Source organism: Peromyscus californicus, unplaced genomic scaffold, assembly GCF_007827085.1.
Source record: "Peromyscus californicus insignis strain IS unplaced genomic scaffold, ASM782708v3 Scaffold_4__1_contigs__length_199733344, whole genome shotgun sequence".
Lineage (NCBI taxonomy): Eukaryota > Metazoa > Chordata > Mammalia > Rodentia > Cricetidae > Peromyscus > Peromyscus californicus.
Genome location: NW_026294562.1, coordinates 199258502 through 199273373, shown reverse-complemented (window position 1 = coordinate 199273373; position 14872 = coordinate 199258502). Strand labels below are relative to the sequence as shown.

Here is a 14872-nt window from a genome sequence, read left to right as displayed (position 1 = left end):
TAGCTCTCTTTTGGAGAGGTAGGACCACCACAGGAGGAAGGGTAAGGTTTTAGCTCTTAGCTCTGACCTCTTGGCTTTCTTCTTTGCATTGGTTCTGTGTTTCTTATTTAATAAGATGGTTGGTTACATCTACATCTTCTCATCAAAGATTAATTATCAGCTGGTTTGTAGATTCTTCCTGGACCCTGGGAGGGGACTATTGAGGGGCTGGACCCCCATAGTCCCCGAAAGCTGTGATTAAATTATCTTACCAAAAGCAACTCAGGTAATGAACACATTTCTTTAACTGATCCCCCCTAGGTCACAGTCCATCCTTATGGGAGCTTAGGATAAAAACTCAAGCTAATAAAGGCAGAACATGAGGAACCATTGCTTCTTAGCTTTCTCTCTTGCTTTGTCACTGTCTTGTGCTAAACTAGCTCTCTTATTTAGCCCAGGCCCACTTGGTTAGAGATATTGCCAACTCAGTGAAAGAGATTTCAAACATCAATCATAATCAACATGATTTCTCTCAGACACAGCAATCAGATATTCCTATCAAGGCACATCCTAAATTGATGTTCCCTCTGATGACTCTAGGCTATGGCATGTTGACAACTCATACTAATTAGGAAAAAGGGACAATAATATATGAGAAAGCTTTCAAGATCTAAAGCCAATATATGAATTATATCCAGTTACTTAAGCAGCAGAAACCCAAACATGAAAATAGCAAAAACTGGAAAACAGATATGCCAGGAAATGGGATGAGGCAAGCCTCTAAGATCAAGAAGAGAAAACTAAAACTAGCTCTCCACAGATACTTCCCAAACCAACAAAAGTCAAGGAAATCTAAACAAGAAATTATCTGAATACAAAATTATTGAAGGTCTATCATTTTCCAGAGAAACAACAATATAAATAGATGGAAATAAAACTAACAACATAGATGGCACCACTGAAAACAATGAGACAAAAGGACATACTTATAAACATATATCATGGACCCTTAAATGAGAACGACTAGATTCTAATCAAAATCAAACTACAAGAAATCACTGGCCAAAACTCATCCTGTACATAGTTCTCTCCTTTGCCAATAATAGAAAATGGGTTGTGTGAAGAGGGTGTTCCACAAAAATTGGAGAGATTCGCTTGAAGCCTTCTGAGGTTTTTAACATTGTAGAAAATAATTATGACCACTAAAAGCATCTCATTCTCTTTTGATAAAGAAAAGGATGTCAGCTAGGATCACTTAGATAACATTTTGTTTCCTATGATTGATGATTGACTGTAAGTCCACATCAGAGTGAGGAAATAAAAACTTTAAAACAAAATGCAAGACAACAGATTGTTAATAAATCTGTATACACCTAAAGCAACTTGATTTGCTCCAATTGCTTTATAAGTCACAAGCACTATTGAAAATAAGTTTATTGCTATTTTTTGCATATGTTTGTACATGAGAGACCATGTTTTCCACATGTATACAGAATATGGAATAGTAGACAGTTATGAGCATCTCAACTTGAGTGTGGTATCTGAACTCGGGTCATCTCCAAAAAGACTATGTGCTGAGGTACCTGCTAAAATGTTTTATCCAATAAACCAAAAGTCTATCACAAATTGACAACAACAAGAACAACAAAACCTAAACAAATAAAGAAGCAAATAAATAATCCTTGGAAACAGGCACCATCAAAATTAAAATGTTGTGTATGGTAAATTTGCAGCATAAAGTGAATACAATCCAACAACAGTGCCCAACAATTTATAAGAGGAATGATGATTACAAAGCTACATTCACAGTGGAAACACTCAGAATGATCAATGGGATTATGAAAAACAGTACAGAGAATGATGTAATATGACTTCTATACTTACCATAAAGCTACAACAATAAAAAATGTGAACAATATTTGTGAAAGAATACTGGAGATATAGAGAAAAGGCAAAGAACAAAGGAAGGAAAATATAGTCAACTATTAATCCAAAGACCAAAGGAAACTTAGTCAGGAAAAGTGTGACCTTGACCAATGTTACCCAGCTACCTATGATTCTATGTGTATAGAAATTATACAAACACAGAGTTCATACCTTTCACGAAATTAACACAAAAATGACCCTTAAACTGTTGTTTCTGACCCTCCAGCTACTGATATTTCTTCTACATACTGGGGGCCCCATGCTCTAGAGCTTTCTCTGCACATGGAGGTGATCACCTGCTGTGGCTCTGTAGCCCTTATGCCTTCTTTTGGTTTCAGGTAAACAAAGCCCCACTGATGCCCAATCCCAAAACGACATAGTAGAATACTTTAAAATAGGCTCCCTGTCACATGGATTATGGTAAAAGATGTGGATTCTGCCCTATCTATGTGCTCAACAAGATGCATACCTAAGAAACCTCTACAGCTGGGAAACTCCTTTTGTCCCTTGGAAGTAAATGACACTGAAACACACCATTGCAGCTGATGGTGGCAGAAAGTTAGAAGCATTCTAATCATGTATTGCTGAATGACAATCCACATCACCATCTTCCTACCAGTTTCTAAACTATTTGAAACATTTATAAGACAATCCTGAAAGTGCAATGTAATAATCAGAAGTTCTAGAAACCAGATTTTCAGATTTCCAACACGTCTTCCCACTGCATACCATAAACATCCCTATGTGTGCACACTGGACAGTGATATTACAAGCATCATATCCAAACAGCCAGGACTGCACAGTCTCTCCCTATCCAGGAAATCCATACACAGGTAGGCTCAGAGGACAAAGATGACTGCCCAGGTCACAACATGGGTGAACAGAACCACAGTCTGGCTCATGGTCCATCCAACCCCAGCAGAAATGTCAGCTCAGCAGACCTTCTCTGAACACCCTACACTCACCATGGTATAGCTTGTCTTCTTCTTTGCAACTCATTACAACAGACACAGAGGAGAAGCCTAGAAAGAATCTACCAGCTACTTGCCACTAGTACCCCTCATTGCTAAGCCTTCCCAGAGTCGTCAAAGGCTAGAGCCACCCATCTTGGCCTCAGAATATTAGCAGGTGTCCTGCTGGTTGATCAGAGATCAAATGAGTCAGACAACACAGTCCTTCCAAATCTGCCCTTCAACTCAAAAGATAGGACCCTAGTCAACAAAGAATATATTTTAATAGACATTCTTCAACTCTGCTAGAGTGCATCCTGTTCCTCATCCAAAGCCAAGTGTTCTTTGTGTGCACATTCCTTTACACACTCAATGTGAAGTGCAGCCAACCCATTACCTCTTAGCTGCAAGTCCTGCAGCCAAACACAGGTCACATTCACACAGTAAATCTTGTTACTGTGTGACTATTGTTACAGGCCATGAATTAGAAAAAGATGAGGGATCATAGTAGGGGAAAAGGAAAGTGAACATGGACATGATGTAGTTATAATCTCAAAAAATATTTTGAAAATTTTAAGCAGACTTTATGGCCAGGTGCTCCAGAGTCTAGCAATCTGTATTAGAGCACATCAAAGATTTCTCAAGCCTTCTATTTAAGGAACTACATGTAAAACCAGAAAAACAACAGTCCTGTTAAGCAGGGCCACATTTGACCCAGATTTATCTTGATTGAACTGCTATAACTAGAGCAATTTGGTTTCATGATAAAGTCAGTCTTTTATCCAGATTCTTGATTGCCCTTGTCTGTGGAGCCCAAGAAATGGCCAATCAGGACATTTATGGAGCATCTAAAATTGATTTCCTAATTCCACATTGCTAATCTCAAGTAATGTTGAAGTAGGAAAGCTCTCAACCACCATCTTGCCTCTCCCTTTCTGCACTGTGACTCTACTAGCTTCAAAGTTGGTCTATGCACTCAATTCTTGCACAGGTCCCTCTTCATTTATAAGTCCTCACTAAAAGCCACAGAGTTTGGAGGTCACTCATTAACTGGTTTAGTTTTCCTTCTCACTGATCAGTCAAGGCAAAGATGGAAGATGTTGTGGGACTGTCTACCCAGCACTGGGCAGCAGAGGCAGGATTAGGTGTTCAAAGCATTCTCATTTACATAGCATGAGGCAAGACTCAATTACATAGCAGGAGGCAATGATATTACAAGCTCATGGTCTCCCATACCCAGATGGCAAAGCCTTCCCCTCCCAGGGAATCCATATTCAACAAAGCTCAGAGGCCAAGGGACACTACACAGGTCACCACAGGGACAAACAGAACCTCAATCTGGCTCATGGTCCATCCCGGACCAAGCAGCTTTGACAGCTCAGCCAACTTGCTTCTCCTGGTCTGGGGACAGTGGCCCTCACACTCGCCATGGTATGGCTTGTGGTCTTCCTTACAGCTCCCTACAGCAGAACAAGAAAAGAATCCTGAAAAGAACCTGTAAACTACCTCCTATTGGGACTCCTGATTGCTAAGCCTTCTCAGAGTCCCTCATTAGCTAGGATCACCCAGCTGGGCTTCAGGACACTAGCAGTTCCGCTACTGGGTGAGCAGAGATCTAATGACTCAGAGAGCAAAAACTCTCCCAGGTTGGTCCTTCCACACTATGGCTGGATGCACAGGACACTAATCTGAAAATTTTGTAGTTTAGAAAAGCCTTCTAACCTCCCAGAACCCTTTCTGTTCCTCTTCCAAGGCACAGGGTCCTATGTGTGCACATTCCATTACACACTCAATGTCCAGTGTAACCCACCCTGTATTTCATAGCTGGGAGGTCCTGCAACCAAACAAACACAGGTCACATTCAACCAGTATCTGTTGTTAAACAAAAAGAGGCCACAGATGAAAACACAAGGGTCTATGGGAGGGGTTGGAGGCAGGAAATAAGAGTGTGGAAATAATATAATTATAATTCCAAATAATTCTGGTAAAAAGTTGAAACAGGCTTTATGGCCATGTGCTCCAGAGACTAGGGGTTTGTATTAGAGCACACCAAGTACTACTCACATCATTTCTCTCTGGGTATACATCTTAAACCTGGAAAACACATTCATATTAGGCAGGGACACATCATTTTATCCAGTTCTACTACATAGTTTGAACTGGTATAACTATAGTAATTTAGTTTTATGAAAATTTAGTTCTGGGGGCTGGAGAGATGGCTCAGAGGTTAAGAGTACTGGCTGCTCTTTCAGAGGTCCTGAGTTCAATTCCCAGCAACCACATGGTGGCTTACAACCATCTATAATGAGATCTGCTGTCCTCTTCTGGTATGCAGACAGAACACTGTATACATAATAAATAAATAAATCTTAAGAAAGAAAGAAAGAAAGAAAGAAAGAAAGAAAGAAAGAAAGAAAGAAAGAAAGAAAATTCAGTTTTTTATCCAGAGTCTAGATAGCCTAGTCTATGGACTCAAGAAATGTCTGGTCAAAATATTTATTGATCATCTAAAATGGATTAACTAATTACTCATTGTTAATGTCAACTACAGTCATAGTAGGAAAGCTTTCATGCTCTTTTGTGCCCATCCCTTCCTCTGTTGTGACTACACCTGCTTTACAATTGTCCAGTGAACTCAATTCTTACACAGGCCCCACTTCATTTGTAAATTGACAATAAAATCTAGAGAAGTTGAAGGATGCTCATTCACTGCTATATTATTGACTTCCACAAACCAGTCAAGGCCCAGCTGGGAAGGAGTTCAGGACTGTCTTTCCACCACTGGGCAGCAGAGGCAAGAGTAGGTGTTCAAAGCAATTCTCAATTACATAGTGTAAGGCAAGCCAGAGCTACAAGAGATACTCATTTAAACCTGTGGTTCTCAACCTACCTAATGCTATTACCCTTTAATATACTTCCTCATGATATGGTAAACCCCAAATATAAAATGATTTTCATTCCTAGTTCATAACTATATTTTTGCTACTGCTAGGAATTAAAGTATAGATATCTGTCTGTGCTTTCTGAAAGTCTTTGGCCAATCCTGTGAGAGGGTCATTTGATCTCCCAAAGGGAGCCAAGATCCCCAATGTTGAGGAACACTGCTCTAAACTGATATAAGCAAATAGATTAAAAAAATAAAGAGCATTAAGGAAAAAATAAAATGAAATTCTGAAACTGGGAAACATTTATAAATAGAAAAAAATTACAGTACTGCATTTAAAGAAAATAAATTTTTTTAATGATACCAATAATTGATGTTTTATAATGATAAAAATAATTGGAAAGGCAATTAGGTATACTGATGATGAAAGGGAGGAGGTAATACCCTGGTAGAGAGAATACCATTAAGAGACTCTATGACTCTGTTCCATGTAAAGTGTTAGCCACTGAGTGTTGTAAGCTAACACATGCAATTACAGCCAATGGCTTGAGTCTCAAACATCTGAGTGAACTGTGTCAGCCAGGATTGCACATATCTACATAGGAGAGTTCTCTAATTGGAAACTGAATACTGGGTAGTTCAAGCTATCTTCCCAAAACTGTATGCCCACCAATTCAGTCTGTCTTCATTTACATGGAAGGAAATAGTACATGCAGCAAAATTACAGAGAAAGTCACTCACCTGCCCCATCAGTCTTCTTTGTAATGGAGACCCCTGCAGCTAGCTCACTGCCTTCAACTTCAATCTGTGACCAAGCTATTGTCTAGTCTGTTTCCCCCTGCAGTGTACAGAGTACACTGTTCCTCTTCTTCTGGTCTGAAGGGAGAAGCCATGCCCCATACACAAATCCTTTCCCTGTTCTGAAATGGACAGTCCACTATGTGACTCAATCTGGCAACTTTAGAACTCTGTGGTGCTGTAGATGTAAAATACAAGATTTAGTGTGATTAGTCAGGATGACAACAGCGGCAATGTCCTGTGGGGCTACAGAGAGGGTTCAAGTCCACATCAATCAGCATGGAAGACCTCGACTCAAAACTGCTTTTCAAAAAGCCTGGAGAGGCCGCTGTTCTAGAATTAATATACCTTTATGGCACACCAGGACTTAATGTTGGTTGTGACCCTGTAATGGTCCCTTGAGCAGCATTTAGAGTCTGTTTTTTTAATTGTGGATGGGCCTTTATGCTGGTTTTAAATCAGGATTTTCTCCTAGTTATGGGAATGTAACTGGTTAATCCGGGGTAACAAAAAATTACACCTTATGCTAATTTCTAGGCAGTAAGATTAGTATCTTTGGGTTATTTGTGATGCAGCCCTCCCTTGTTTATATTGTATTTTGTGAATTAACGTCTCCTAACAACTGGTAAGACCTTGTACCATCATTTCCATACCATCAATTCTACTTCTCTACATCACAGTTTAGTAGTAGAGTGCTATTTCACACAGGAGATGCTGACTACAAGCTACACAAAATTAATTGCAGATAGACCCTAAAACTAAATGTGAAAAGTTCAAACTGCAGTACTTCTGGAAGATATGGAAATTATGGGACCACAGCTCTCTGAATTTGGCAAATCTTTATTCCATAGCAGCAACATAAGCACTAAGGGCAGCGGCATCTCACAGTGATGTCAACAACAAGGTTATTTCAAAGCACAGTCCCATTCCCAATGCTCTGTACAGCTCCAACCTGTGGTGTGAAGTACAGAGGCTGCCAACTGGCCCAGGAAATGCAAAGACGACACAGAACTACAATGGATCATGCTGGACCAGCAGGACCACAATGGACCATGCAGGAGCAGTCAAGAACAAGCCGCATTCTGCCTCTGGCCATTGGCTTCCACCCAGTCAGGAGAGAACACACCACACTGCCTCCCATGACTTAACTGGCTGCTTCTCCCAGTTTGGGGATAGGCCCATAGCTCACCATATCGTGGTTTTCCAGCTGGCCTATGCTCTCTACTCAGCTCCCTGCAGCAGCACTTGCAGCAAAGCACACAAAACCACTGGCGCCAGCTTCTCTTCAAAGCCAAGCCTGAAGCTGGTCACCGGAAGGACCCTGCACAAATTCTGACTGGCAGGTCACCTGGAGGGCCTGATTGGCTAGTGAGGCCTGAGTGACAAGAGCACCTCCCATAGGGTTACACTGTGCTTAAAGATACAGCACAATAATTCCTGATCCTGCCTTCCACCCCAGACCCAGACCTTTTCTAAACCAGCAGAGAGATGCATTTCAATGGCACCTGCCCCTGGCTCTAATGCTCTCTTCCTGCCCTCTATAGGTCCTTCCCCTTCATCCTCCTGGACACAATGTGGCCAGCTAGCTTGTACACCCCACAAAACTATATGGAGTGGAGTGATTCCCTGTCACACAGGTGGATGGATACCCAGAATATTAACAATTAAAGAGAGATTTTAAGCACACAAAAGGAGATGTTTGTTAGGTGGTTTCATGCTGAGGTCAGGTGAATTGAATGTACTTTTAACATACTAGTCCCAGGGACTTCAGACAATGAAGAAAGAAAAGCAGGAACTAGATCATAAACAAGATAATAGGTCTTTCTCCCCTCAGAAAGGTGGATGATGGCTCCATTGCTTAAGGAGTTTTTATTAGTGAAGTTCAGAGCAAAGTGTTGGCAAATTGAATAATAATAAGGAGTAGTCTTCATGGAAAATTGAAAACTTGGGGAATAATGGAGTTAGGAAGAATGCATTTATGAGCACCAATTTAGCCAGCACATCTTTCTCAGTGAGCAAGTAAAACAAAAACAAAAATGAAAAGAAACAAACAAGCAAAAACAAAACAAAACCAAAACCCAAAACAAAACACAACTTTATTATTCAAGCTTCTCTACATGAACAAGGCTGGTAGAATGAATCTCTCCATGTATATACAAAGTTGATTTAGAAGAATGTGTTACAAGCTGTGGTCCAGGTAGTGTTGTACCTGTTTCGAGAAACCCCCAGACACCATCAAGGAGCCAGTTTCCGATGCAAGCACATAAGGGTTCTTTTATTCAGGTTCTACCTTCACCACTGCATGGCAGATGGAAGGAAATACCTAGAGCCCAGGTGTACAGGGTTTTTATAGCGAAAAACGACAAGCCCGGAATTGGCATTGGGATTGGGTAGAAGGGGCAAGGTGATTTTTTGAAACTATTTGTCTAGACTTTTGGGGGGAACCACAACCCACTGAACAGGATTATCTGGACTGCTTAGGAGGATTATCTAGATATCTCCAAGGGCCATAAACCAGAGACAGGTACCTGTTAAGCTTTCCTTTTCTGTATAAACAGCAGACAGGTTGTCTGCAGGATTATCTGGATCCTGTTAATCTTTCCTTTAAACAGCCGACAGGATGTCTGCAGGAGGATACTGCTCTGTGTGTTATCATCACATATTCCTGAATCTGTAAAGTTAAGTCTAGGCCTTCACAGTAGTCCAACAATGTCTGACTACCAATGGAAATTTGAGGAGTCCAGTAGTTGTTCAGTTCATGAGGAATGAACTCAGTAGAAAAAAAATCAAAGAAAGTTTAAGATCTACATTTAATTTGGATTGCAGCTCCTTTTGTAGCTTACATATGTAAAGTATATTGAAGGAGGAAGTTCTCTCTCTCTCTCTCTCTCTCTCTCTCTCTCTCTCTCTCTCACTCTCTCTCAATCTCTGCATTCTTGCGCTGGTACTGGTGACCAAGTTCATAACTTTACCATCATTAGAACCTACTTCCTTGGTATTTTGGTGTATACTGAAGAGCAATATCTAGCTTCATGAACTGATCAACTACTGGACTCTTCAAATTTCCATTGGTAGGCAACCGTTGTTGGACTACCTGGACTACAGCTTGTAAGACAGTCTATTAAATCAACTTTGTACATATATGGAGAGATTCATTCCACCAGTCCTGTCCATGTAGAGAAGCTTGAATAATGCAAGTGTGCTTTTTTTTCACTTGCCCACTGAGGAAGATGTGCTGGCTAAATTGGTGCTCATAAATGCATTCTTCCTAACTCCATTATTCCCCAAGTTTTCAATTTTCCATGAAGACTACTCCTTATTATTATTCAATTTGCCAACATTTTGCTCTGAACTTCACTAATAAAAACTCCTTAAGCAATGGAGCCATCATCCACCTTTCTGAGGGGAGAAAGACCTATTATCTTGTTTGTGATCTAGTTCCTGCTTTTCTTTCTTCATTGTCTGAAGTCCCTGGGACTAGTATGTTAAAAGTACATTCAATTCACCTGACCTCAGCATGAAACCACCTAACAAACATCTCCTTTTGTGTGCTTAAAATCTCTCTTTAATTGTTAATATTCTGGGTATCCATCCACCTGTGTGACAGGGAATCACTCCACTCCATATAGTTTTGTGGGGTGTACAAGCTAGCTGGCCACATTGTGTCCAGGAGGATGAAGGGGAAGGACCTACAGAGGGCAGGAAGAGAGCATTAGAGCCAGGGGCAGGTGCCATTGAAATGCATCTCTCTGCTGGTTCAGAAAAGGTCTGGGTCTGGGGTGGAAGGCAGGATCAGGAATTATTGTGCTGTATCTTTAAGCACAGTGTAACCCTATGGGAGGTCACTCTTGTCACTCAGGCCTCACTAGCCAATCAGGCCCTCCAGGTGACCTGCCAGTCAGAATTTGTGCAGGGTCCTTCCGGTGACCAGCTTCAGGCTTGGCTTTGAAGAGAAGCTGGCGCCAGTGGTTTTGTGTGCTTTGCTGCGAGTGCTGCTGCAGGGAGCTGAGTAGAGAGCATAGGCCAGCTGGAAAACCACGATATGGTGAGCTATGGGCCTATCCCCAAAAGGGAGGAGCGTCCAGTTGAGTCATAGGAGGCAGTGTGGTTGGTCCTCCTCTGGCGGGTGGGAGTCAGCAGCTGGATGGAGAGTTGGGCAGGTTCTTGCCTGTCCTGCAGGGCCTTTGCAATTCCTGAGCTGGCTGGCAGCCTCTGTGTAAGTTCACTCTGCAGTCTGCATCTGTGCAGAGCATTGAGAGTGGGACTGTGCTTTGAAATAACCTTGTTGTTGACATTACTGTGAAATGGGGACAGCCTTAGTGCTTACGCTGTTGCTATAAAACACAGATTTCCAAACTCAGAGAGCCCTGGTTCTCTCCTATCTTCCAAAAGTATTGCAATGTGAACTCTTCACATTTAAGTTTCGGATCCATCTGGAGTTAATTCTGTGGAGCTTGTAAACAGTATCTCCTGTGTAATGTGGCACTTGATGGTACAAATTCTTACTAGTTCTTAGGAGACATTAATTCAAAGTAGAATTTAGGTAAAGGATGGCTGCATCACAAATACCACAAAGATAAGTAGTATGCTAACCATGGCGGTTAGAAATTTGTTTGTTCCCCAGGATTAACCAGTTACATTCCCATAACAAAGGAGACAACCCTGATTTCCAACCAGCACAAAGGCCCATCCACTCAAAAAAACAGACTCTAAATGCTGCTCAAGGGACCATTACAGGGTCACAACCAACATTAAGTACTAGTGTGCCATAAAGGTATATTAATTCTAGAACAGCGGCCTCTCCAGGCTTTTTGAAAAGCAGTTTTGAGTCGAGGTCTTCCATGCTGATTGATGTGGACTTGAACCCTCTCTGTAGCCCCACAGGACATTGCCGCTGTTGTCATCCTGACTAATCACACTAAATCTTGTATTTTACATCTACAGCACCACAGAGTTCTAAAGTTGCCAGATTGAGTCACATAGTGGACTGTCCATTTCAGAACAGGGAAAGGATTTGTGTATGGGGCATGGCTTCTCCCTTCAGACCAGAAGAAGAGGAACAGTGTACTCTGTACACTGCAGGGGGAAACAGACTAGACAATAGCTTGGTCACAGATTGAAGTTGAAGGCAGTGAGCTAGCTGCAGGGGTCTCCATTACAAAGAAGACTGATGGGGCAGGTGAGTGACTTTCTCTGTAATTTTGCTGCATGTACTATTTCCTTCCATGTAAATGAAGACAGACTGAATTGGTGGGCATACAGTTTTGGGAAGATAGCTTGAACTACCCAGTATTCAGTTTCCAATTAGAGAACTCTCCTATGTAGATATGTGCAATCCTGGCTGACACAGTTCACTCAGATGTTTGAGACTCAAGCCATTGGCTGTAATTGCATGTGTTAGCTTACAACACTCAGTGGCTAACACTTTACATGGAACAGAGTCATAGAGTCTCTTAATGGTATTCTCTCTACCAGGGTATTACCTCCTCCCTTTCATCATCAGTATACCTAATTGCCTTTCCAATTATTTTTATCATTATAAAACATCAATTATTGGTATCATTAAAAAAATTTATTTTCTTTAAATGCAGTACTGTAATTTTTTTCTATTTATGAATGTTTCCCAGTTTCAGAATTTCATTCCATTTTTTCCTTGTTTATATCAGTTTAGAGCAGTGGTTCTTAACACTCAAGATCATGGCTCTCTTTGGGAGATCAAATGACCCTATTGCAGGACTGGCCTAAGACATCAGAAAGCACAGACAGTTAATTATATTGTAATTCCTAACAGTATCAAAAATATAGTTATGAACTAGCAGTGAAAATAGTTTTATAGTTGGGGGGTCAGCACATCATGAGGAACTGTATTCAAGGGTCACATATCTGTGGTTTTGCTGCTTAAGTACTGGATATAAATCATATATTGGCTTTAGATCTTGAAAACCTTCTCATATACAATAATATATATTGTCTCTTTTTCCTAATTAGCATGAACTGTCAACATGACACAGCCTAGAGTCATCTGAGGGAACATCAATTTAGGGTGTGCCTAGATCAGAATATCTGATTACTGTCTCTGAGAGAGATTGTGTTGATTGCAATTGATGTTTGAAACTCTTCCACTGAGTTGTCAATATCTCTAACCAAGTGGGCCTGGACTGGACAAGAGAACTAGTTTAGCACAAGACAGACAGTGGCAAAGCAAGAGACAAAGCTAGGTAGCAATGTTTCCTCATGTTCTGTCTTCATTTATTAGCTTGAGATTTTATCCTATGCTCCCACAAGGATGGACTGTGACCTAGGGTATCAATCAAAGAAATCTGTTCATTACCTTTTGGTAAGATAATTTAATCACAGCAACAGAGAAGAAATTTGGAATAAAAAATGATACCTCAAATGTGATTTTTTTCTTGCTGCAAAGGACTTGAAAGTCTTAGGCCTGCCCTTACAATCCTGAATGGAATTGTTTTGTTGTTTTATTATCTAGCCCAGGGAGGCCACTGATTCATGGCAGCTCTCCTGTCAGGTTGAGAGTGCTGAGGTTATAAGTCATGTACTTCTATCAATTTTAAAAAGGTAGTGTTAGATCAGAAGAGCTAGGTTTACTGCTTCTTGTAGACTTGGACTTGAAAGTGGCTCAGTCAATGAAAGCTGTATAACAGAGTCTGTGGAGACTGAGGGCTTTTGGTCATATCCCTTGTTCCATTCACACAATTGAGGGGGAGCATGATATGGGGGATTTTAAAACAAAAACAACAAATGTGGAGTAATGGTAACTAAATTTGGCTACTTGTATGGAAGGCAAGAAGAGTTTACTCTACCTTACTCAAGACCATCTGAGTTACTCTGACTCATACCAGTTAGTAGATGGAGCCTAGAAATTGAATTTTAAATAAAAATGATTTAATGTTGGAATTTGTAATTCCCTTCCCAAGAATAGTACAGGTCCACAGTGGGCTGGGCCCTACCTCATAACTCATTAATCAAGAAAACGCCCTATAATTGAAGTTCCTTTTCCCAAGTAATTCTAGCTTATGTCATATTGAGGAAAAGCCAAACAGTACAAGGACTGTGAGTTAAGAGCAAGCCTAGGCTGTGTAGTGAAAATGAAAGCAAACAAAATATCAAAATAAACAAATAAACAAACAAATAAATGCTCACAATTAGTTTATCTTTTAGAATTACTCTTTTCAAGTAATTTGACTTTCTTTCCAAGACTGCAATATTTGATTATGAAAGCATCTAGTATCTAGTATGTCTGTATTTTGTTAAGTTTGGCTTTTAACCAAGCTTGATGAGTTTGTTCAGAGGTATAAAAAAGAGAAGGATGCTTTGGATGTGGGTAGTATCCACTCCAGGTATCATAAACTTTGATCTTTATTCCTAAATCATATCTCAGGATGACACCAGAGAAATGACACCCAAAGTTGTCCTCTTGCCCACTCATGAACATTGCCCACCATACACAATTTGCATCTTCATATGAATATGCATGCAAAATACAAAGAAAAATTAAAGATTAGGAATATTGAGAAGTGAAAATATCTAGGAGTTCATTAATATTACTCTTTTTTTGTTTACTAGAGAGCAAGTTGAATATTGGAACTTAAGTGGGCTGATTAAAGTCTTAGGGAGGCCTCTGAGTAAGATTCAGAAAAGCCATTTAAGGTAAGAGAGTTTGTAAGAAAGATTGTGTGTAAATTAATGGAGCAGATATTAGAAGTAATGTCTATAGGGTACCAGAAAATGTACTATCATTAGGGGGAAGAAAGAGCAAAAGAACATGACTTGTCTTGTTAATGTAAATGCATGTGCTCAATATTCTACAGTTTGCATACACACATTTTTACAGTGCATTTTTGGAGGCCTTGGATCTTGGTCTTGTGGATCAAGCTAGTCATTAGGTCTTGTGGATCAAACTAGTTTTTGAGTGGTCTTATATATTGGTCTTGTGGATCAAACTAGTCTTTAGGCTTGGTTGAAGCAGCCTTTATTGTATGAGGCAACTCCTTAGTCCTCATATTTTTTTATAACTTTATTTGTCAGAGCTAATTTACATGTGTGTCTAAGGCTATTGTAGCAGGAAATCTTCCTTTGTCCTGTCCAGCCTGTCTCAAGGTCCTGCAGCCATTTATAAAGTAATCACTCAGAGGTTTATATTAATAACAAACTATGTGGCTGTGGCCTATGGCTCAAGCTTCTTGCTAGCTAACTCTGCCCATTTCTATTAATCTGTATGTCACCATGTATTTCATGGCTTTACCTATATTCCATTTCATGCTGCTCCTTGGACAGCAGAATGGTGTCTCCCCCCACCTCTGCCTTTCTTCTTCCT

At 40.4% G+C, this 14872-nt stretch overlaps 2 protein-coding genes across 2 annotated transcripts in view; one reads left to right on the top strand and one right to left on the bottom strand.

Annotated features, from left to right (window-relative positions):
* LOC128095210 (zinc finger protein 431-like) overlaps positions 1 to 7847 on the bottom strand; it is a 78121-nt gene extending 70274 nt beyond the window's left edge. Inside the window, exon 1 of the mRNA XM_052714004.1 lies at positions 7727 to 7847. Within this exon, the coding sequence (XP_052569964.1) occupies positions 7727 to 7729 (3 nt within the window). The 5' untranslated portion in view covers positions 7730 to 7847. The remainder of the gene's footprint in view (positions 1 to 7726) is intronic.
* A 2614-nt stretch (positions 7848 to 10461) lies between these two features.
* The window catches only part of LOC128125281 (zinc finger protein 431-like), a 29959-nt gene continuing 25548 nt past the window's right edge, over positions 10462 to 14872 (top strand). The window contains exons 1-2 of the mRNA XM_052762534.1: positions 10462 to 10582; positions 14122 to 14205. The gene's annotated coding sequence lies outside the window, so the exon portion shown is untranslated. The remainder of the gene's footprint in view (positions 10583 to 14121; positions 14206 to 14872) is intronic.